The sequence below is a fragment of the Sceloporus occidentalis genome, unplaced genomic scaffold (assembly GCF_023333645.1).
Source record: "Sceloporus occidentalis isolate IW3139 unplaced genomic scaffold, rSceOcc1.0.p SCAF_1, whole genome shotgun sequence".
In the NCBI taxonomy this organism is placed as follows: Eukaryota; Metazoa; Chordata; class Lepidosauria; order Squamata; family Phrynosomatidae; genus Sceloporus; species Sceloporus occidentalis.
Genome location: NW_028316981.1, coordinates 189,571,033 through 189,596,235, shown reverse-complemented (window position 1 = coordinate 189,596,235; position 25,203 = coordinate 189,571,033). Strand labels below are relative to the sequence as shown.

General features: G+C 41.1%; 1 protein-coding gene across 2 annotated transcripts; it reads left to right on the top strand.

Annotated features, from left to right (window-relative positions):
• Positions 1–1,560: 1,560 nt before the first annotated feature.
• LOC149323132 (homogentisate 1,2-dioxygenase-like) lies at positions 1,561–25,015 on the top strand. 2 transcript variants are annotated; one of them, XM_089487689.1, is made up of 14 exons: positions 1,561–2,708; positions 8,939–9,010; positions 9,556–9,644; positions 11,251–11,356; positions 13,090–13,149; positions 13,748–13,839; positions 14,847–14,881; positions 16,105–16,184; positions 17,208–17,307; positions 18,503–18,627; positions 20,724–20,828; positions 21,135–21,261; positions 23,729–23,910; positions 24,734–25,015. In XM_089487689.1, the coding sequence occupies exons 1-14, from the start codon at positions 2,685–2,687 to the stop codon at positions 24,857–24,859; spliced, it is 1,323 nt and encodes a 440-aa protein (XP_089343815.1). In that variant the 5' UTR covers positions 1,561–2,684; the 3' UTR covers positions 24,860–25,015. The 2 variants fall into 2 exon arrangements, with proteins under 2 accessions (XP_089343815.1, XP_089343807.1); XM_089487681.1 differs by lacking the exon at positions 1,561–2,708 and adding an exon at positions 7,551–7,689.
• Positions 25,016–25,203: the final 188 nt, after the last annotated feature.

The window sequence follows — 25,203 nt, the reverse complement described above, 5'->3', positions numbered from 1 at the left end:
AGTTGCCTTTGCCAACCTGGTACTTTCCAGATCCATTTAGCTACAAATACCACAGTGCAGTTCCTGGCAGACAGAGGATGTTGGGATGGGTAGTCAAATGCATCTGGTACCACAACAAACTACAATTCCCCAAATTCCATAGCATTGAGCAGTGGCAGAACTGGTGTCAAGCTGGATTATTTCTGCAGTGCAGATGCAGCCTAACACTCTCGAAAGTAAGAATCTGGGGTCATACAAAGCTTAGAATATGTAGAGTTTATTTTATAGCTCCTTCCATGCCTATAACCACAGGGAAACTCCCTATGTCATTCTAATGTGAATCTTGGGGGTAACTACCAAGGAAGTTCTGAAAATCTGGTACAAACATTTTAAGATCTGCTTCTTCAAATCTCAGCGTTACAGTGTAAGGTGAATGAGATAAAGTAATGTTTACACGCTTTCACTTTGCTTGTGCTTCTTCACATGACACATGTTAAACGTTTGCAGCAAAGGAATTGGGAAGGAATTGAAATGAAGCAAATGCATGATTATTAAAACAGCTCAAAACACAAAAGAACATATTTATGCTGACACAAACTAATGGGATAAAGTGATGTTTACACTCTTTTCATTTTGTTTGTGCTTCTTCACATGATGCATATTATTATTATTATTAACCTTTATTTATAAAGCACTGTAAATTAAATGTTTGCACCAAAAGTCTGGAGAAGGAATTGAAGCATCCCAGGGATTTATGAATGCATGATCATTTTTTAAAAAGCTCAAAACACCTTACCTAGCATATTTGTAATACCAAAATTTATATGGAGCAGCATGGGTAACATATTTATGGTAAAAACATTCCTGGATTAATTTTCTTTGGGCTAATAATAATAATAATAATAAATTTTATTTATATACCGCTTAAGTTCTGGATTGTAAACAGAGGGAAATGCGGGGGGGGGGGGGGCAGAAAAAATATATAATGAAACCTGACCATTTAAAACAATGTTGTTCTTCATAATAGAGGCATCCCAGCACTTCATCTCTTGAGTGTGTGCCCTGCATCTGGGCAAAACAAGTAGCACCTGTTGAATGTATGTCTTATGAAGGGGATTAAAAGAACTGGAGGGCAGCAAGAAGAGAAATGCAAATGCAAACTCATTCAGCACTAACACCTTGAATTGTAAGGAGATGCACAGGCATTGTCGAATGTCTTACCATGGGCTATGCTGGCTAGGACCAATGGGAATTGCAGTCCAACAATGACTATAGGGCTGCATATTCACACCCCTGACCTAGGATGCTGCCACACTGCAGAAATATCGCAGTTTGACACTGCTTAAACTGTCGTGGCTCCATGCTATCAAATTCTGGGATGGACAATTTTGTGACTTAGGCCCTGTACAGACAGGCCAAAATAAAGCTGCTTCGGGCCACTTTAGAAGTATGCTGTTTAAATGATGCATGCATCCTAACAGTCTGGAAGCCGCGTCAAAGCCACACTGCAGGCCTAAGAACTAGAGCATGGCTTTGGTGCAGCTTCTGGCTTAGGATGCATGCATCATTTAAACAGCATACTTCCAAAGTGACCCGAAGCAGCTTTGTTCTGGCCTGTCTGTTTAGGCCCTGCTATTCTTTTTCTACCTCTTTTCTCCCAGCTCTCCCCTAGAGCTAGATCAGTGGTTCCCAACCTTCCCAATGCCGTGGCCCTTTAATACAGTTCCTCATGTTGTGATAACCCAAACTGATGAAATTATTTTCGTTGCTACTTCATAACTGTAATTAAATAGGTGTTTTCCAATGGTCTTAGATGACCCCCCCATGAAAGGGTCATTTGACCCCCAAAGGGGTCCCGACCCACATGTTGGAAACCATTGAGCTAGATGAAGTTAGATTAGATTAGCACCCTGAGCAACTTTCTTATTTCATTGGTGGTCTCCTCTCCAAATACTAACCAGGGCTGACCCTGCTTTGCTTCCAGGATCAGACAGGATTTGGTGACTTTAGGGTATTTAACACAACTAGAAAACATTAGTCATTGCACCAGTAGTGTCCTTCCATTCCCACTCCTTATTTTTACTTAAGAAATGGAGCTTCATCACAATCTGGCCGCTTTCTAAAAGTAACTCACTACAGGTAACACAGTTACTTGTCACTCATTCCATCCAATTTCTGGTTGGAATGGATCATGTACTTATTTGTTGGCACAGCGTGGCCATGTTTCAGCCCAGAGATGAGGAAAGTTTGTCTCTGTAAACAAAATTCTCTTTGTAAAATTTCATGGGCAAGAAATCTGAAAGCATCCCTTTAAAACTGAGGCAAATTAGGATTTTTATGCACATCTGGCTTAATTCTAAATGCTCCCTTTTATGTTAAAATGCTATTAAAAACTAATTTATTTGAACTTAAGAGTTAATTTTTCTGAAATTAGACCTAAAACTGCTGAACAATTGGCCCATGGCCCCAGCCTTTTTTGGTTGTTCATCAACCCTTCTGTAGCTTCCAGATAAGAAGCCTGTTGTTGATTAAACCCAGGCTCACTTGTGCAAACAGTGAGAAGTTTCCCTTGGACTTTCTCACTCGCGGGGCTCAGAGTCTGCAATCCCACTGGCTTCGTTGTCTCCACAAGAACCCTTGAAAAATCACATTTTTTTAATTCTGGAGAAAAGATCTTGCTTGGTTTTTGCAACTACCCCACCGACATGGAAAGAGCAGAAGAACTGAAGGTAAGATCTCCATGAGAGGTTGGAGCCTCTGGTTCAAAATTACCTACGAAAATTCCTCCCAATGGATTTCAAACAGTCTTTCTGACTATTGGAGTATTAGAAGGATTTTTCCTGGGGTATATGGAGGAGGGGAAACCTTTCTTATTTTGAAGACTGGCTCCAAAATGCTTTCAGTGTGTGGATGGAAACCAGCACCAGATGATTTTCCCGGAGCCCTGAATGCTGGCATATGTGGAAGTGAGGAGGGAAGTCTTTTGGGGCCAGGGAAAACCTATTATTTGTCTTAGAGTGAGAGTCCCTTTTTATTTTTTTATTTTTTTAGTTTTACTCTATTCTCTGTTTATTTTTAATGTATATAAATTACTCTTCTTCTGTGAGCCAGTGTGGTGCAGTGGTTTGAGTACTGGACTACAGTGGAGATCAGGGTCTGATTTCCAACTAAAAAATGAAACCCTTGGGTGGCCTTGAGCAAGTCACACTGTCTCAGCCTCAGGGCAAGGCAATGGCAAACCTCCTCTGAACAAATCTTGCCAAGAAAACCCCAGGATAGTTTTGCCTTAGAGTCACTGTAGGTCGGAAACAACGTGAAGGCACACAACACACACACACACCCTTGCACCCACATGCACGCTCCTTTTTTAAAAACATAAATGTGGTATAAATTTTGGAATATACTGACAAATTTAGAGACATGAAAACTCTGAAAGCAGCCAATAACACTTATCAATTTAAAAAGTCAAAATTGATGTTATAATGTAAAATGTATTGACATCTTGATCATTTGTATTGTACTTCCTGTTGTACATCGCTTTGATCTAATTTGGAAAAGCGGTATATAAATAAAAATTATTATTATTATTATTATTATTATTATTATTTAATTGCAGGGTTTTGTTTTTTAAAGTGTTTTAAATGTTCCCTCCTGATCACCATTTAAAATGTCAGACTTTATTTTGAACTGATGGCTTCTGCAGATTCAGATTGTGGAGATTATTTTGAGGCCAGAGTTGAGTGTAGAGAGCCATAGTGGTTTGAGTGCTGGGACTACAGCTCTGAAGAACAAAGTTCGATTCCCACTTTGCTATGAAACCCACTGGGTGACCTTGAGCAAGTCACACCCTCTCAGCCTCAGGGGAAGGCAATGCCAAATCCCCTCTGAACAAATCTTGCTAAGACATCTCCATGATAGGTTCACCTTAGGGTGGCCATAAGTTGGGAACAATTTGAAGTAACAGAGGCGTGTTCCTTTCCGGATGCCCCTAACCCTAGTACGTGCCAAGCACGTACAAAATGGTGGCACCCATTCTACATGGGTGCCGCTTTTTGCGGGTTCTTTTTGCTGTGCCAGGGAATCGTGTGGTTTGTCAGCTGCGGTTCCCTGGCGCAGCAACCATGGGCGCTGGCAGAGCGCCCTTTTTGGGTGCTCTGTAAAGCGCCAGAGTTAAGTTTTTTAAAAATCCTTTAAGTGCAGATCTGAACCCCACAAATTTCAGGATAAAGCCAGGAGAGTTTTACAGGAAAAGAGATTCCACATAAATATTCAGAAGAACCTCTTGGCAGTAAGAACTGTTTGACAGTGGAAGATGTTCCCTCGGAGAATGGTGGGGTCTCCTTCTTTGGAGGTCTTTAAACAGAGGCTGGATGGCCATCTGTCGGGTATGGTTGATTGTGTATTTATGCATGACAGGGTGTTCGACTGGATGGCCCTTGAGGTCTCTTCCAACTCTAAGATTCATTGAGTCCAATACAGAGTGGCCTGGCACCTTCCCAGCAGTGACCTTTTTTTGCGGCTGCAACTCTTCTCCATTTGGCCCTACAAACTACAACTAACATCTCCCTGGCTATGCGAAGGAGGGGGTGTTCCTCAGTTAGCCAATCACACTGATGGTCTGCTTTGCTCTTGCATAGTTTTTCTGAGTTAACTCTAAAGGTCCCAAACAAAATCTTTCCAGCCAGGGTTTGGGTTCCCCCCACCCGCCCCATAGTACTGTAAAAAATTGCATAGCACCGGACCCTTGGAACACTTTTATTTTTGGTTGCTGCTGCCTCACTTTATTGAAATTGGAGAGGAGAGGAAGCGGTTCAGTTTCTGTGTTTCACAGTTGTTGTTGTTAGCCGTCCTTGAGTTGATCTTGTCTCATGGCGACCCTGTGAATGAGAAATCTCCAAGACTCCCTATCTTCCATTACTCTGCTTAGTTCCTGCACATTCATACCCATTACCTCCTTAATAGAGTCAATCCATCTGGCTTGCATTCTTCCTCTCTTTCTATATCCCTACCTTTCCCAGCATTATTGTCTTTTCCAATGAGCTGTGCCTTTTCATGGTGTTACTAAAGTACAACAGTCTCAGTTTAATCATCTTGGCTTCTAGGGGTATTTCAGGCTCGATCTGTTCAAGGACCATTTTTCTGATCTTCTTAGTTATCCATGGCTAGAGAGACATGTAGCACCTTTGAGACTAACTTTATGGCTAAACAGACAGGCAAAAAGAGATGTTTTCAAGCCGACTTGAAGGTGTGGTGTTTAGATGACACATGCCTTGAAGCCAGCAGGAAAGTGCCTTCTAGGGGCCTTATGCAGAGAAAAGCCGTTTCAAAAAAAAAGAAGCTTTTTCTGCTTCTTCCTGGCTTGAAGCCATATCATGTGGTCATGACATGAGCATGCCAGCTGCCTTGGGAGCTGGCGGTGCGGTTGGTGGGGTATCAGTGTGGCTTCAGAAAAGGCAGCTTCAAGCCACTTTTCCCTGCCCATCTGTTTTGCCCCTAAGAAACAAATTGGCAGCATGAATTTTTGTAGACTTCAGTCGTTGGTGTCTTGAGCACTCTTCTCCAGCACCACATCTCAAATGAGTTGATTTTCTTTCTATGTGCTCCCTTCACTGTCCAGCTGTCACATAAATACATGGTGATGGGGAACACCATGGCTTGGATAATTCTAACTTCAGTTGTATATCTTTATTCTTTAGGATCCTGTCTAGTTTCACAGTACTCTGCACAAAAGGTTGCTTTCTATTACAAGGTGCCAGGCCTCCAGATGCACAAGACTTGCCTGGAAAATAATTTAAAAATTGTGAGCATTGAAACTGGTGTGTCCTCATCCAGCCCTTTCTGTAGTTCATGCTATGGTTTTGAGGCATATAGCACCTTCCTCACAAATAAACTGCAGGCTCACACTGAAAATCCACGCAGAAGGCAAGAGGTGCCATTTCAAGCAGGAAAACAGCACAGGGGAAACCTCTTATCTTTGTATGAAACCTTCTGTTCCCTGTTATAAAATAACACAAGTATCCTGGACATCAGCAGGGAATTACAGCTAATCATGACTCCCCTCTGCGAGCACCTGAATCATAAATACATTAATTTATTTTTAAAAATCACTAGCATCCCTGCCTCAGTTTTTATATTAACATGTTGAGTGTACACTTTAAAATGTGTGGTGTGTCTAAAAGACCTTGGGTAGGTTGACAGGAGACTGTTCTGGAGGACCGTGCGCATGAAACACAGCTAATTTTAATTCCAATATGCTTTGTCATGGGGGGGGGGGTCTCAAAAGTCAGCTATTCAGATTGAAACACTTTATAGAGATAGCAATGCGATTCAGGAGAATCTGTGGACATCCTTCTCAGGGGATGTTACTTAGGGGGCGTTCATACTACAGAAATAAACTGGTGTGGAACCGGCTTATTTCTGTGAAGTTCACATTTGCCCCAACTGCAATGGGTGCAGTTTGCGGTGTGTATGTGTGAACAAAAAGCCCACTTAAACCAGTGTATTTAGCACCAGGTCCCTTAGCAGGTTTTTAAAAGAGCCGCAACGATTTGCAGCTTCAGTAATGTGGACGCACTACAGAATTTATTCACATTGTGCTGCATCATTCCTGGAGATGGAGGTGCCTCCATTTTAAGGGCCCATTATATGTTTAGGTTAAAAGTTCCTTATCTAGTTTCCCTAAGTAAGTGAAAAGCAATCATTCCCCAATTTCACCTTGATCCACTAACAGCCCATATAGCTAAGATTGTTGTCTTTATTTCAAAGCAGGAAAAATAGGTTCTGCATGTGTGTGTATGTGTTTGAATGACAAGCTGTGGGCAACAGTGGTTGATTTTTAATGAATAATGCTTAGGTCCCTGATCATAACCCTAGGTCTCTCAGTCTTAGGTTTTGGCCGGGAAAGTTCAGGACTGGGAATGATTCTAAACTAGCCATCCTAGCTTTATGCCTCACTAATTTTATAAGTGAATAATAAAATAGTTTTTCAAAGCTAGACATCACCAGGGTGGCTTGCAGAAAATGTATTATGCAGAACCTTGAGGAGCAATGCTATTTATATTCCATTTTATGAATTCTAACTTCAAAAGTATTTATCCGGTCATGCTGTCTAATCTCTTCAGTTAAAGGTCATGATCTGTTTGTCAGCATTAAGCCTCCAATGAGAACATTTAACTTTATATACCATTTCTCCAGCCTGTGAACATTGTTTTGGTGTTTTTCAATATAACCAAAAGATGAAAGCCCAGTGCAGCATTAAAAAATTAAAAGATTAAATGTTACTAAATGAAATTTTGTGTAGAGTTAATATTATTCACTGCAGGAACGTAAACAAGCAAAATAAAAACTAGAAGAAGTGATGGTTTTTCTTTTCACAAAGGAACACCCTTCTCAGTTTTCCAATATCATGCAATCAATTCCAGAGAACTTTAGAAATTCCCTAAACAAAAAATCTTACAGCTGTAGAATGTGAGAATTATGAATGCACAACACCATATGAATCCCCTTTAAAATTCAGTGAATGACGTAACAGAAGACATTAACCCCTCTTAAAGACTGTCTTGGCTGCATTATTTCAAACTCATTCCAGACATCTGACATGCACGTAACCAGCCTTTAACTGATTTATCTGCCAGGACATGTAGAAATCTTCTGCTGCAATGATGCTTCAAGTAGTGGTGCATGGACTGGTGCTGGTCCAGGAACCATCAGGTGACAATCCTTGGACAGTTTTCATAAATACCAACAGCTAGCATGGTGCAGTGGTTTCAGCATTGGACTATGACCCTGGAATCCAGGGTTCGATTCCCCGCTCTGCCATGGAAACCTGTGGAGTGATCTTGGGCAAGTTGCACTCCCTTAACCCTGTGATAGGTTAGGGTTGCCACATGTCAGAAACTACTTGAAGGCACACAACAACAATAATGCCATCAATGGGCACAAATATGTTATTAGTCCCTGGTACAGTAAGGGGGGACTGCTGGTCCCCCACATCAGTGAGCAAGAAAAATGCTTTGATCACAGGGCAATGATAGCTGCTCACATCTTGTAAGTCCAGTGTAAAAAGCAGAGAACATGCCCAAATTCAGGTGCAGAAAGGACATCCTAAAGCATCCACTGCCATTGATGGCTAGCCCCATTTTGTCCACCCACTATTTCATCCCTGATTGTGAGGCCAATTCTTTTCCTGAGTCTGTAGGATTCATTTTTTCCCCACTTAAAATGACCAGTGATGGGCAATGTAACTACCGAGATTGGAAACTCTACCCCATTAGTCTGCCATTAATACAACAATTTCATTTGCTTTGATATGCTGCTTTGTTGATCTTGTTGTTAACTGCCCCCAAGTCAACTTCAACTGCATTATCTATTTATTTATTATTCTTTTACCCACAACTTTTTCTGATCCTAAAAATTTCACCTGAATTTGAGTTATTGTTTTTCCTTTTAGATTTCCTAGGCCCAAAGAACACTCTTCCACATAGCAGACACTTCACACAGGCAGGGAGTCCAGTCTAGATTTACCTTACATTGACTAGGAAATATCAACTGCCCTGAAGGTGGGATCCTCCTGGAGGTCTAAAGTTAAATGCAAGTATGGCCCCCAGATGTTGGACTGTGACTCTCACCGGACATAGCCAGCACAGACAGTGATGGAAAATGATGGGAATTACAGTCTAACAATACCTGAAGGGCTGTACTTTTACGACTCTTGGTCTAGTGGGAGATGCCAGCTATAGACTAGAATGGCAATGCTGACCTTCCTATAGGAAGTGTGCTGGAAATACATGGAGCTCTCTCAGCCCCAGAGGGAGACATGTCTTGCCAAGAAAAACCCATAATAGGTTCACCTTAGAGTTAACATATGTCAGAAATGTGAAGGAACACAACAACAACATTTTGACTAGAGTCACAGCCTATCTCCATAATTCAGCATATGCAATGTCCTTTTGTTTTGCAGTACATGTCAGGATTTGGTAATGAGCATAGCTCTGAAGACCCACGCTGCCCTGGAGCCTTGCCAGAAGGACAGGTATTGGTGCCATTTTTGGAATATGAGGAGGGATGGCTAACCTTCATTAGAGCTATTCCAGATGGTCCTGGGAACAGAGGATTGCTTAGGGAGGCAGGAAATAAGCTTTCCTTTCCTAATCTCCCCTTCCAAAAATACTTTTGTTCAAAAAGCATAACTATTGGGTTTCATGTGCATAACATGTAGTTAGCCTCTTCAATGCGCCTTGAATCCCATTGTGGGAGAAAATCGGGATATAAATATTTGAAATAAATAAAATAAATAAATTCCCTTTCCATAAGACAAAAGTGTATGTTTACAAAAGACATCTACACACTATGTTTTTTTTATTATAAAAACAAAATTTGGGGAAATGAATTTGTAAGGAAATGTTCAATTGTTGTTTAAAAACTGGTAAATGGAAAGATAATAAACTCACTGTTTACATAAGTATTGGGAAATAATCTCATCTGCATTTCTCTCTATGTGTTTATGTGTTAAGGAAATAACACGACAAAAGAAAATATGATTCATTTAATCCATGGTCTGTTTCTGTTTTGGTTTAGAATAACCCCCAAGTTTGCCCATATAATCTGTATGCTGAACAGATCTCAGGCTCGGCATTCACCTGCCCACGATCCACAAACAGGAGAAGGTATGCACTGATGGAGAAGGGGGAATTAGTTACAGATGGAGGCTTATAGGAAGATTTGCGGGGATGGTGGAGCGGGAGAACAGCAAAATGCCATGGGCAATTGATACATGGCTCTTCTTATGCCTATGGAAAGAGCACCATCAGGACACACAAGAATCTGCACTGTCAGTCTCACACACCTTCTCTTACAAAGATGTATTTCTTCTGATACTAGAGATGATATGTAGCTAATCTGCCAAGTGTATCTGCTGTTTGAGATGTCTCACACAGGAGATTATCACACAAAAGGCTTTCAGATCACAGTGCTATTGTCCCATCATTGAAGTGGCATTGCATTAACGGAAACTCTTGTTAATGCAAAATGCCAGGCAATGATGCTTCAATGATGGGACAATGATGGGATCTGCACAACATTGTTTGAAAGTCTTTTGCGTGATCGTGGTCAATCACACTTTCCAGATGGGATAATGTCTGGATAAGCCTGATGTCACATGAAAATCTCCTTAAGATCATGCTATGAGAATGGGAAAAGGACAGGACAAGGACCTTTCATCCCCCATCTGATAACATGTACCTTGATTTTGTTCCAGACAGACTAGTATACATGAGACTACCTATGAAAAGTGTTTGAAAACTATAGCTGGTCCCAAATGCTGCAGTCTGACTGCTGACTGGATCAATTACCAGGAACCCACAGTTCCTTTCTTACAACACCTTCGAGAGCTGGTCCTTGCCCTTCAATAAGGCTGTATTGTTGTGCTAACTTTGTTTAATCTATTTGTAAATGAGCTTGAAGATGTCTTAATAGACCCCAATAGTCATGGAAACAGGACTTGGAGACAGGAAAATATTTTATGCGGATGATGCACACATAATCCAGTAAAGCAATTTTGATAGGGTTCATGAGTTGAGAGTGACATAAAGATAGCCATTCTTGCAATCAGTGTGTTACATAACGTAAGAGCCATATTTTCCCAACAGTAAAGTATTTTAGTGTTGCAAAAATGTGTTCTAAACTACAAACAACAGTACTACTGTGAATGAAGATGCCTGGACCCTTGCCACAGACATATAATGAATTTATGGGTATTTATGGGGGAGGGGGAAGACTGATGTCAAAAAGTAACTTCAGGTAGAAGTTACACAAGGTATATGTATGCAACTGTTCCATCCAATGTAGAAAGGGGAAAACTCACTTTCCACCAGCCTTGCTCCCAAGACTTTCTATGTAACCTTCATTGCTGGGACTGGACAAACTGGCTAGCACTCAGTGTGCATGGAAGCCTTGACGTTTTCCTTCAATGGCATCTTATATTAGTATCCACTGCCAGGCCCTTGGAGTTAATACACCAGTATTCCTGGAATCCTGGAAACATAACTCACAAATAAACCAATACAGTTAGGATGGACCAGTGATGATTTAGTATTTTGAGTCAGGGCCATATATTAATTCCCCCCTGTCTTCTATTTGGACTGGGGATCCAGCTATAACCAGGAAGTTCCTTTATATGTAGACATGACAGAAGAGGCCAATAAAGCAATATATGTTACAGGAATATTTGGTTAGCAAATATTTTATATCACTTTTTGGTGTGTTTTCTCTCAGCTGGCTGTATAGAATTCTGCCTTCTGTTTGCCACAAGCCCTTTCAACCCATGGGTCAGGGTTATCTGACACATAACTGGGATGAAGCTGAGCCTGAGCCCAATCAGGTAATGATATATGATGCAAAAGTACAAGAATGAATGATAATATTGGACAGAAAACCCTTGGTTCTGTTTTAGGGAAAAGCCAGTGCTTAAGGGGCCATGGATGGAAGCTCTGTTTTTTGGGGCAGAATGCCTTCACTAATGCTTCTTTGCTTTCTTTGTATCACACAAACAACAACATGTATGGATAGCCAGAGAAGGGAAAGAAATGTTTTGCTGTTGGCTGGTCCAGGGGCACACAAACCAGAGAACAAATTTGATAGGAGCAAAGCCAACGCAGACCAGCCCTAGGCTACAACCAGTGGTCCAGTGGGCAAGAGCACTGTTGGCAGTTCTGAATGGGGAAGGGGTAAGCATTAGGGATAGGTTAAGGGTCTGTGCAGTCACTGGTGAGATGTGTGTATGAGGGAAACTTTTCTATGAATATACACCAGCACAACAGACCAATACGTGAAAGCTTGAGAGTTCTTAGATCCATAAAGATAGAAGTAGGCAGAACCCTCTAGAATCACAGAATCATCAAATCTTTGATGACTGAATTCAAAGGGACCATAAGGGCCACATAGTGCAATCTCCTGCCCTGCACCAGCTTTGTAGACAATTTCATTTTACAGAAGGTGGAGGAAGCAACAAGGGAATAGTCTATTTTAGATTAGGGTTGGAAGGGACCACAATGGCCACCTAGTCCAACCTCCTGCCTTGCAGGAAAACACAACTAAAGCACTCCTGAATTATGGTCATCCAACCTCTGTTTAAAGATCTCCAGTGAGGGAGAGTCCTCTATTCCCCGGGGCAATCTATTCCACTATTTAACAGAATTTAACAGTGAAAAATTATTCTTAACCTTTAGGTGGAATCTCTTTTTTCTAATTTGCATCCATTGGTTTATGCTCTAGTTTCTGGAACAACAGAAAACAAGTTTACTCCATCTTCTATATGACATCTCTTCATATATTTAAAGACAGTTGTCACATCTTTATTATTCCAAGGCTTCATGAAAGGAACTCTATTCTAAAACAGGAAAGTTGCTCAGGGTGCTAATCTAATCTAGCTTCATCTAGCTCTAGGGGAGAGCTGGGAGAAAAGAGGTAGAAAAAGAGCAGCAGAACCTAAACAGACAGGCCAGAATAAAGCTGCTTCGGGTCACTTTGGAGGTATGCTGTTTAAATGGCACATGCATCTTAAGAGACCAGAAGCTGCACCAAAGCTGTGTTCCAGTCTTTAGGAGCGCAGCTTTGATGCAGCATTGGTACAACTTCTGGTCTCTTAGGATGCATGCATCATTTAAACAGCATACCTCCAAAGTGGCCTGAAACAGCTTTATTTTGGCCTGTCTGTTTGGGCTCTCAGTTTACTTTACAGAGGGGTCAGGATGACATTTTATGCACTGAGTTGAAAGATTTTGTTAGGTTCAATTTGTTCACCTTCAGCATTGTATGCGGTTCAATTTGTGATTCAAAATTTAGAAGTCAGTCTTCATCATCTTCATATGTGATATTATTTTTGTAGTGGGTGCAGACATTGATTAACCATTACTTAGCGGTGCGGGGCATAGAAAAGGTTGGGCACCACTGCCTTAAAAGCCGCTGGAGTCTCATAGGTTCATTCTAATGGCGGCTGCATTTCCTTTCTACTTGTACTGGTCCTAATGGGAGAAGCAAGATTGAATGTAAAAGCCCTATTCTTATGGTGATGTACTTGCATATTTAAAATTATGTTTCTCTGTTTTGTTCCAGTTGAGATGGAAACCTTTTGAGATCCCTGCAACTTCTCAGAGAAAAGTGGACTTTGTAACTGTAAGTTAGAAGCTTACAGTTAGAAGCATTTCAAGAGCTTCTTGCTAGATCTCACTGTAAAGGTGCTGTGCAGTTTGAAAGATGATTTGCCCCAAATCATGCTTAATTTTTGTTTGTAAATGATTCTGAATGGCACACATTTCTATTTATTTAAAGTATTTATATCCCGCTCTTCAGCCAAAAGGCTATCAGAGCGGGTTACATTTTTTAAATTCTATCTTTCCATCTGACAGAACTGGGGAGGAAGAAACGATATAAAAATAATCCATGTAGATTGGCTTTTGAATAATGAAGCAAGAGGTGGCTGCCTCAACCCCAAAACCATTTAAAACAAGTAGTATCTGACCATCTGGAAAAGTAATTACCCTAACTATCTGATCTCTGCAACAACAACAACAACAACAACACAGTCTGACACTGCTTCTGTGTTGAAACATGCATGGTTTTAAATGCCCCTGATTAGTTTTAATTGAAAAAGAAGAACAAAGTGTTTCTCTAAGAGTGAAAGTGTTTTGTTGATGGCATGAAGACCAATCAAAGGGACTTCTGTGAAAGCGGCAGCTATTTATTCTGAACCTCTGGTGATTCTTTGCCATAGGGATTGCACACTGTGTGTGGCGCTGGTGATGCCAGGTCTCGGAATGGGCTTGCAATCCACGTCTTCACCTGTAACACCTCCATGACCAACAGGTTTGTGAGTCATGTGCAGACAGTCAAAGGCTCTCAAGGATTCTGCACACAGTTCTGAATACCATCAAATATTATTTAGCTGTATTTTATTCTGTGAATCCTAGGAGAGGAGATACTGGGCTGGATGGCCATCTGTTGGGGGTGCTTTGATTGTGTACTCCTGCATGGCAGAAGTACTCCTGCATGGCAGAATGGGGTTGGATTGGATGGTCCTTGAGGTCTCTTCCAACTCTATGATTTTATGAACCCAACAGTAGACATGTATTGGCAGAGATTGATAAAGAATGGTGTCCAGGTGGGGCAGGCATAGAAGGAACTGGTCAGTTTAAATTGACAAGATTTTACAAATGTGCCCTATATAAATATTTTTTGCCACACCATAGTGCTATAGCCAGATGTGTCTAGTTATGTTTATTTAAGGAGCTAAATAAGTAGGAAGAGTGCATGTGTATAATTTGAAGCAGTGGTCCAAGCCCAAGCACAGGTGCAGAGAGAGGAAAACTGTGTCCTAGTACCCACAGCTTCAGAGGAATCTGGAACACAACATTATACCCACCTGTGATAAATGGGAGTCCAACACCAATGCAGGCCCTTCTATAACATCTGTAGGATCAGGGACGTAGCCAAGGGGGGGGGGGGTTCTTGGGGCCTGGACCCCCCCCCCTTCCATGAGAAAAATGAATGGTGTGTGCTGCTGCGCCGCCGTACTCAAGCCCCATTATAATGGTGGCACTTAGTCTGGACCCCCCCCCCCCCCTTCCTAAAATCCTAGCTACGTCCCTGGTAGGATCTCACTGTCTCTACCTACTTCATATATCCACAGAACACACTTTCATTTCTCATGTTCCTAGAGAAGAAGGGAAAGAGACTTTGCCCCAGCAGATAACTGGATGGCAGAACAAAAGAAACCTGATGGGGTTACAAAGACAGTGGGCTCTGGAATTCAATTTAAGGTACCAACTTTTTGTAAATTCAGGGATCCTTTGCTTGTTCTTCTTCCTCTACAGATGCTTTTACAATTCTGATGGAGACTTCCTGATTGGTAAGTTGCCATTTCATCCTTACCACTCTGAAGTCTTGTGCACTATACCGTTTGCTTTATTTAAAGTTGAAATATTAATCCCAAAGTGGCTGGAAGCAATTTGATGCCTTGTCACACATAGAGGGTAAAATTAAATATTAATAAAATAATAGCTCTGTACAGTAATCTCACATCATCTACTCCTGATGTAGTACAGGATCCTGTATATATCAGTCATCCCACATATTTATTCAGTGCAGGATCAGTGCCTTACATATTAATCCCTGAACTTTGGAGGGTGGTATATTAGTCATAATATTACCAATCTACACAAAAATAATTATATAAGGGGATGCTGAAAAGTTCTTATCCCGACCTAGAAGGAATGACCTAGAGCCATGAAACTTACATGCTATTTCACATATTCACTCCAAATTCAATGCACTTGGCACATTGTTCCAGTGACAGGATCTGGGAGACTCCAAAATGTATGGCCAGGAAGAGTACTTGGGAACACAGTAAGGAATAAAGGGGTGCGGTCTTGTTTGATCTGTTGAGAGAATCTGTTGTGCTTTCTGTTTTGGTGGGAAATGCCGAGCTTGTGGGGGATTGCCTCTTTTAGGAAACTCCTTTTATCCTTTGTGTCTAAGCTGTCTGCATGTCTCTGAACACATTCGGATACTACCTTTTGAGTCACTGCAACCTCCAAACAACATGCTGGTATCCAGCAGTGCAATATAAAGATACCAAAGTATCAAAAACACATTGTGGGGATATTGAATTGCTTACAATATGTAGTAAAGAGAATTCTGCTTTCCTAGGCAGAGGAGGCAGTGGGAGCAACCATCCAAAGGTTCTATCTTACCCTTGCAGGCTTGTAGCACTTTTTGAAAAGGTCCACAGAATGGATTTTTTTTTTTTAAAAAAAGACACAGAATCCAAGGAAGAGAAACAAAGAAAGGACTAACTAATGAATAATTTTTCAAAGAAGATTTGAGTGTGTGTGCTGGAAGTTTGGAAGTAAGATTCCCAGTAAAAGATACTCAGTTCTAGGGTTTTCCAGACATGGCTCTCATATGCATAAGATCCATATGAGTGAGTCACGGAAACCAAAATGTGCGGAGGATGGAAAAAATATAGACTACATTATAAAAAAATAACCACCACAATCATTTAACGCCTGTTGTCTATGCCAGGGGCTGCTATAATCTTTCAACGTAACTGGTTTTGTTTTCTTTCTTCAGTACCACAGCAAGGGGAATTGCTCATCACTACAGAGTTTGGCAGGTTGTTGGTAGAGCCCAATGAAATCTGTGTCATTCAGGTGAGCATTGGATCCTACTACAGAAGTCACTAATCCTCATCTGCCATCCTTGGCCTTCTAGTTCCAAATGTCAGTTATTGCATAATCAGAGTCTCTTTTCCTACAGCCATAGCAAATGGGCAACCCATGTCCATGTAGTAGAAATACATACCTGAGATACACTGAATGCCTACTATTCACTATACTATTATTCACTGCATGTAGTGGCTCAAGTGGTTAAGACACTGACTCTGTGTATTGCAAGATCAGCAGGTTGGCAGTTTGAGGCCCGGATGCCGCATGGTGGAGTGAGCTCCCAACATTAGTCCCAGCTTCTGCCAACCTAACAGTTCGAAAGCATGCAAAATGCAAACAGATAAATAAGTACCACTCCAGTGGGAAGGTAAACAGCATTCTGTGCAATCATGCTGGCCACATGATCACAGAGTAGTCTTTGACAATGCTGGCTCTGTGGCTTAGTAACAGATGAGCACTACTCCTTACAGTCAGACACAGCTTGACAACTTTGTCAACGGGGAATACCTTTACATTACCTACTATTCATATGTGGAGATTATGTCCCTTATTTTTGCTGTTAACTACTGGCTCTAGAGGCAGTAGTTAACAGCCAAAAGGATGTGGCTCATGTGAACTCTGCAGTGTGCATCCACATCTCCATTAGTCTCCAGTCAATAGGGCATATATCTCCATTACTGAATTCGGGCATGATTCTATGAGAGAGGGGAAATCTGTTGTTTCCAGTATTCATATCAGCTGAGTCTCTCAAGAGCATATATAGGGAAATAGAGAATATAGAGAAATAGATCAGTTTGCCATTGGGAAGGGGGTAAGGCAAGGCTGCATTTTATCACCCTATCAAATTTATATGCTAAATACATCATACAGAAAGTTGGACATTGGGGAAGGAGACGTGAAAATTGGAGGTAGGAAGGTCTAGATATGCAGAGGAAACCATACTACTAGCAAAAAATAATTCACTATTATTATTATTATTATTATTATTGTCCTCTCTCTCCCTTCCAGCAAGGGATGCGTTTTAGTGTGGAAGTATTTGGGGAAACCCGGGGCTATGTCTTGGAGGTATACGGTGTACATTTTGAGCTACCTGATTTGGGACCTATTGGTAAATATTCATTTCTATTCTCACACCCCAAAACAATAGGAATGTAGTAGTTTAGTTTCTTAGACCTATCAGAAACATTATAGAATATGAAACATGCTTTTGAATTCTGAGTTCACCGCAAAAGTCAGTCTTGATGTTCAAGAGCAACAAAACATATGTGGTGTGGTGAGATATGTTTCAGTGCTGTAATAATATTTCAGACTGTGCCAAAAGATAGAAGTGGAGTAAATTATTAATCTGAGAGCTGGCTCATACATTGATCTCAGGATTATTCCCCATGTTATCCAGTGAGTTTGAGTAGCAAAATACAGAAAAGAGAATGTTTCTCTACACAATTAAATGAAGAAATTATCTACTAGATATTGTAACCACCAACTTAAGTTTTACAGAGATTGAGCAAAAATTAATTTGTTTTTTGTTTTTTTTTTATTTATATACCGCTATTCCAAAGATCATAGCGGTGAACAGCAAGTAAGCTAATTAGCAAGTAAGCTAATTGACGATAAATGGACGATAAATGTAACAGTACCCTTTGGCATAACAACTAAGCAGAATGTGTAGAGACAGTGTTTCTGTGCCGAACGTAAAAGAGAAGAAAAACTCACCTTTATGTTCAGGAATGCCCAGAAAAATTCTGGATGCAAACCAAACTAAATATTACATTTTAACATAGCAGGACAATTCTTACAACAAGCAGTCCTTTGCCAAATTCTAGCTACTTGAATTTATTGTTACAGTAGAAGTGTGCCTGATATTACTAGCTCCTATCAATATCACTGGTTTGCCTGCCGAGAGTTTTCTAGTGGACATGTAACTTAGTATGGGGCGGGAGTGAAGGTTTGGGAATGTATATTTTAATTTTGTAAGCTGCCCCGATTATGTTTCATAGAAGGGTGGGATATAAAAAAATTTATATTATTATTATTAGTAGTAGTATAGTATACAACTTTTCAAGTTCTGCCCAGCTATAAGAACTCTATCAACTCTATATTTCTGACTTGAGCTTTTCGTTCCTTAGAGCCCACCAGTTTCTATAACAAAAAGTAATAAAGATCTTCTAAATACAGATTATAACATAAAAACTTTAATGTAAAATACAGAGAAGCTTTGCAAGAGTAGACTGGTGTTTACTGCCTACAGTGTTCAAATATTCAATTGGTGGTGAAGACTTACCCATTGTTTCTTTCTCTGCTAGGAGCCAATGGGTTGGCTAATCCACGCGATTTCCTTGTGCCAGTGGCCTGGTATGAAGATCGCCAAGTAGCTGAGGGTTATACCGTTGTCAACAAGTACCAGGGGAAACTCTTTGCAGGACAGCAGGTTGGGAAATCAGAACTTTCATTTGGAAAGTGACACATTTCACAAAAGATCAGACATGAAGGCCAACAATCTTGTCACACGGCCCACAACAGAGACTTCTTTCTGTCTAAAAGTATATACAAGTTTAAGCATGTCAGCTTCAATCTAAGCTAAACTCTTCCAAAGTGACAAAGGGGAACCCTAATATTTAAGGTTTCATGTGGGGAGCAATAACATCAGACTCCCAGTATGGTTTGAGCGATAAGAAAAATCCAAAAGTGATGGTCTTCTTTTTCAAGAAAAATCACATGCCTATTCCTAAAACACAGGGATGCAGGGGAAATGCCAATCCAAATGGAAAACAAAAGCTGTGGGTACATGCATTAGCTAAGAGATGGATTGGCAAAGAGTAAGTGGCACAGACGACAAGTCACCAAAGCATGATTTTGGCTTGTTCTGGAGTTCTGCCTTCATTCAGATCTGTCACGTTAAATATATTTGGAACCATTTTGGTCACATCTCAAAAAACGAAGAATATGGTGGTGTGAGGGGAGGAACCAACCAAGAGAGTAATGAGGGACTGGAGCAACTGCTATATAATAAGAAATAGCAACATTTGAAGCTTCTTTGCTTAGAAAAAAGGTAAATAAAGGGACAATTATCCATGGCAGGGGAAAAGTAGATGGAGAAATTTCTCTCTGTATGAATCTCACTGTGGAATTTGATTATATGTATCTGCTTCAATGGGATCTCTTTTGGGATCCAAATAGACTTAGGCCCTGTACAGACCGGCACTTTGGGCCGGCTGGGGGGTGGAGTCAGGGTGTAGCGTCTCCACGATGCATGCCCTGGCTTTGCCCCCAGGGCGCCACGATGCCACACATTGCTTCACATGGCTCGCACCATCACAATGCTCCTCCAGCGTTGCACTCGGATGACGCAGTGCTAAAGGAGTGCCGTATAGCCACAGTGCCACAGCTATCATGCCCAATCAAGGGCACAAAAAGGAGTCACTTTTTGCGGCTCCTTTTCACACCCTGGAAAGGCCAGATTGGGGCAGTTGCCATGGCCCCGGTCTGGCTGAAAAAGGGGCACCTTGAGGCCACCCCTTTGGGGCAGTCTGCATAGCCCCTTCAGCATCTTAATCTTACATCATGAACTTATTATTATTATTATTATTATTATTATTATTATTATTATTTACGGTATTTATACCCCACCTTTCAGCCCTAAAGGCTCTCAGAGCGACTTACAGTTATTATTATTATTTTTAATTACACAGTTCTTTGTCCTCAGGCTTACAATCTAAAAAGACAGGACACAAAAGGAGAAGGGAATGGTGGTGGAGAAGGGGATCAGGTCCAGCAGTTCTTCTCTCCCTCTGAGGCCTGGACCAAGGCAGATGGACTGGAGGGAGGGCTGTGCTTCTTAATCTAGGCCAGGCTCAATAGAGTTGGGCCGGCATCTCTCCCTCCATGGCCAGACTTTACATCAGAAACTGGTTTCCTATTGTTCTACTGCATGTGTGAGCAACATTTGACCATGGTATCCATCAGAGGAAGTTTACCAGGATAGGTACACTATTTCCAGTTCTTTCTCAGTTCTTACATGCAAATCCATCAAGTTTCCATCTTCCCCCCATTTTTTTTACTTTGGGTATAAAACCACTGGTGGTAATCTGGGATTTAATAATTCATTGTCACCAATATGTGGATGGTATTGAACTCTTTGTCCATTCCGGATCATTCCCTAAATGCTCTAGGAACCTTTAAACTGTTGTTGGCAGCAGCAACAGACTAGATGTAGAAAACACATTTGATCAGACAGAAGAGCTTATGATCAATAGAACTGCCCTAGCAATTGAGATACAACCCGTTGAAATGACTGATTCAAAGTTTGTGGTTTCTTCTGGATGTGATACTATAATCCAAGGTTTTGGCTACTCTCAGGAGTAGCTTTGCCGACTGTTCATCTATTATTTTACCCTTGTTATCAGCTGCCTTGAGCAATCCAGAGGAAAGGAGGGGTGGAAGTGTGTTGAATAAGTAAATAATGTCTGTGGATATCAGACACTTTTCATAGACAAGACAGCTATTTTATTCTGCTTTATCTTACAGAACTGCTCTCCATTCAACGTTGTGGCTTGGCATGGAAACTACACACCATACAAGTACAACCTCAGCAATTTTATGGTTATAAATTCTGTGGCTTTTGACCATGCGGTAAGTTTTGACCTTGCTGAATTGGTCTAAAGGGCCCATTGTAGCATTCTGGTTGTTTGGTACTTTCTTAGTTCAGCCAAAGTCTACTGGAATCTATGTGGGAGGCACATGCAGTAAATTCAACAGCATATTTAGTTGCTTTAATGTAAAGTAATTAAAGACTTTTGAAGAGTCATCTTATTGCGGACTTGCACTGAAGTCAAGATGATCTTGGATTCTTAGTTTACAACTATCATAAAATACAGTAATTTTTTCAGTTTCATATTCAACTCTGTTTAAACAGTATGTCCTTTCTGGCATTTGTAGGATCCTTCTATCTTCACTGTCTTGACTGCAAAGTCAACCCGTCCTGGAGTGGCAGTTGCTGATTTTGTTATATTCCCGCCCCGCTGGGGAGTGGCCACCAACACTTTCCGTCCACCTTATTACCACAGTATGTGTGCCAGTCTTTCTTTTATACTTGGAAACCAAGTATTTCAGTTCTCCACCAGGTACTTAAGACACATTTAATAAAAGGTAGTTGCCAGTCCATAGATGAGAAAATGTACTTACAGTGACTATGTTACTAAGCACAATGTACTTCCAGGGACTATATTGCTAAGCACAGAAAATACAGCCTGCTGCTTATCCATATTTCAACACAGCTATGAAACACAGCTATGGGACTGGTGGGACTGATTGATGGCATATTTTTTAGAGAGGCCAGATTCCTGTGCAACTGTTGGGCTCCTCTTTAGATCACCACTCACTCAAAAGGCCTGGGGAAAACAATCTGCTTAAAAATCCCAATTTGGGGCGAAAACCATCAGTCACCTGATGACCTTGTCATCAGGGTTGAATGGGTTTGTGGAAGTCCTGTAGGAGTGCCTGAATGCTATAATGGGGCCGGATGAGGGTAAACTGATGCTGAATTTCAATAAGAAAGAGGTTTTGTGGATTGGTGGTCCTCGAGTCTGGCTACCTGCTCTGGATGGAATTGCACACCCCATGAAAGAGCAGGCGCATAGTCTGGGAACACTCCTAGATCCATCCTTGTCACTGAAGGCCCAGGCAGACTCAGTGGCTTGGAGTACTTGGGGACAGCTATGATCTTTCATAGAGACATGGTGGCTCAGGGGATAAGACGCTGACTCTGATGACTGCAAGATCAGCAGTTCAGCAGCCCAAGGGCCGCGTGACGGAGTGAGCTCCCATCACTAATCCCAACTTCTGCCAACCAGTAGTTCAAAAGCATGTACAAGTGCAAGTAGATATATAGGTACTACTTCAGTGGGAATGTAACAGTGTTCTGTGCAGTCGTGCTGGCCACATGACCACCGAGTTGTGTTTGACAACGCTGGCTCTATGGCTTAGTAATGGAGATGAGCCCCTACAGTTGGACACGGCTTGACAACCTTGTCAAAGGGAAAACCTCTACCTTTACTTTTTATTCTATATTGCTTTAACTAGTTTTAATGTGTCTATTTTTAAATTGAGAAACTATTTTAATATATATCTAATTTTTAAAAACTTTTATAAACTTTTAAACAACTTAAATTGTTTTAAGTTGATTTTATTGTAAGTCATCCTAAGATCTTCAGATAAAGGGTGGGATATAAATATTTTAATAAATAAAAATAATAACCTTTGTGGGCATGGCTTGGCCTTTAAATGCTGTATCAGCCCAACCTTGAAACAGCCAAGAATCCCCCTCATTTTTCAGAGAATCATAGAATCTTAGAGTTGGAAGAGACTACAAGGGTCATTCAGTCCAACCCCCTGCCATGTAAGAAGACAACTAAAGCCTTAATGGTAGTAGATACATGTAATAGATACATGGACATCAACTTTTTCTTCCAGCAGGGAAATCAGTGTGCACTTGCTGTGGTAGATCCTCTAACAAGGAAAAAAAAAAGAGCATGGCACAGATGTTGTAGGTCACTACAACAACTATGCTACCATCCATTTTTGTCATTCTATGTATGTAGTGGCACAGGTGTCCAGGCTGTCTCCTCACAGTCCCCAGCACAATGCCCACAAACATTCCTGTTTGCTGTGCTTCAGACATTGAGACAGCAGCTATATGGAGCTAGAAGCTATTCACTGCAATTCAAACCTAGTCAGTGACTCAGCAGAAGTCCTGCTACCTTTAGACCATGTGCTGAGGGACAGCACATGCATCCCAAACAAACAGAAACACCCACAAGTCTCCAAAGATCACAGCCAAACAATCAATGCTGGCCCTCAAAACACAGGCTCACTGAGCTCCAAAGACTGAGCTCCAAACACCGAGGCAGCAACTATGTAGAGCAAGCATCTAGGACCTCTGCTTGCAACTAAGTCAGTGACTCAGTAGAAGCCCTGCCATGTAAACCATGTGCTCAGGGACAATACATGCCTCCCAAACAAACAAAAACACCCATAAGTCTCCAAAGGTCGCAGAGACTGAGCTCCAAAGATCAAGGCAGTAGCTATATAGAGTTGTCATCTAAGAGCTTTGCTTGCAACCAAGTAAGTGACTCAACAGAAGTCCTGATATATAGACCATGTGCTCAGGGAGAGCACAGCACCCCAAAACTAACTCAAACATCTGTACAAGCATCCAAACAGTGTAGCCAAAAATAAATGCTGATCCCCAAAACACAAGCTCACCTTCTCTCTGCTCAGAGAGGATATGATGGGTATGTTTCTGCAAGGGGTCAGAAGGACCTGAAAATGGTCCTCCAGTCCTTCATGTGTATGAACCCTTGGGCTCACTACATATTAAGAAACATCACAAGTCATAGAATCTGTGAAGTGGTTCAGACATCTTTAATCCCACACTGGGACTAGACTAGAGCACTGGAGCATAACTTATCTATTCCCATGATATCATGTTGGAGTTGCAGAATGACTGAATTTATTTCCATTTATTTCCATAGGAAACTGCATGAGCGAGTTTATGGGCTTAATTAAAGGAACATATGAAGCAAAGGAACAAGGATTTCTACCTGGAGGAGCCACTCTACACAGTATGATGACACCCCATGGGCCAGATGCTGAATGTTTTGAGAAAGCAAGCACAAGCAAGCTGAAGCCCGAGAGAGTTGCAGAAGGAACTATGGTAAGAGTCTCAGGAATCCAAGCTGAGCAGCCAGTTATGGAGAGCTCCTGTTTTTATCTTGACCTTGTTTTCAGGCTAAAGATGTAAAACAGAAGCAAATGAGAGCTGCATATATTTGTTCTAAGAGTCATCCCTAGATTTGAACAGGGAATGATCCAAAGGAAATGGAGGGGAAGAGATAATCAGCTTATAACTCCTTGTAAGTAAGTGGAAATCCAGGACTGGAAAATAACATTTTCAACATAGTTTAAGTCATGAGAATGACCTTATTAGGGTTTTGCTCCCCAAATCAGAGTAAGATTTGCAAATGTATGCAAGTTTGCAAATTTCTGTAATAGGAAATAAACTTTTAAAGTGAAAAATTATTCATCATTCATATAAGTCAAGAGCAGTAAATTGGAGTGTAGGCAAAGGATACGAAGGTCAATATTATTGTTGTGTGCCTTCAAGTCATTTCCGAATTGTGATGCTCCCAAGGTCATGAGGTTTTCTTGGGCAAAATTTTCAGAGAGGGGTTTGCCTTTGCCTTTCACTGAGACAGAGAGATTGTGGCTTAAGTTGGCCAGTGGGTTTCCATGGCCAAGCGGAGATTTGAAACCTTGTCAACCCAGAGTCGTAGTCCAATGCTTAAATAGTATACCAGGCTGGCTCTCAATAAGAGTTAATGACATAGAGGGCCCACTGTGTGTGCTGCTCTAGACCAAATGCTGTTGCCCACCCTTGAGTGAAAAACACGTTAAAGCAATTTGTATTATGTAATTAATATAAAGTATGTAATCAGATTCTTCCCTTTCTGAATGAACCTCTCTTCATCTTCCAACAGGCATTCATGTTTGAGACATCTTTTAGCTTGGCTGTCACCAAGTGGGCTCTGAAAGCCAGCCTAGACAAGAACTACTACAAATGCTGGGAATCCCTGAAGAGCCATTTTAATGCCAAACACAAGTGAAGAGTTTAGATATGCGTATGCTCAGACGTTTCTTGACAGACTAACTAAAGCATGTCAAGGGAACTGTGCCTTGATCAATCTTACATGCAGATACTCATGAGCAGCTGAAAGGATGAGTGATTAGTAACTGTTACACAATAAACAAAACTAATGGTCTTAATTGCTCAACTGTTTTATATGTGGTATTAGAAAAGCCTAAATATTTTCAATAATGTAGTCCAGTGCAACAAAATACTCATCAGCTGCATTTCCAAAACCACTTATTTTTAAATAGGAAACAAAACATAAATATATGTTCCATAAAAAAAAAAAAGGTGGGGTTGGATGGCTTTATTGGATTGCTA

Coding starts and splice junctions, on each gene's coding strand:
- LOC149323132 (XM_089487681.1), top strand. CDS start 7,660: ATGGACTGGTGCTGGTCCAGGAACCATCAG. Junction 14,882..16,104: donor TGATGGAGACTTCCTGATTG/GTAAGTTGCCAT, acceptor TTCTTTCTTCAG/TACCACAGCAAGGGGAATTG. Junction 17,308..18,502: donor ACCTGATTTGGGACCTATTG/GTAAATATTCAT, acceptor TTTCTCTGCTAG/GAGCCAATGGGTTGGCTAAT.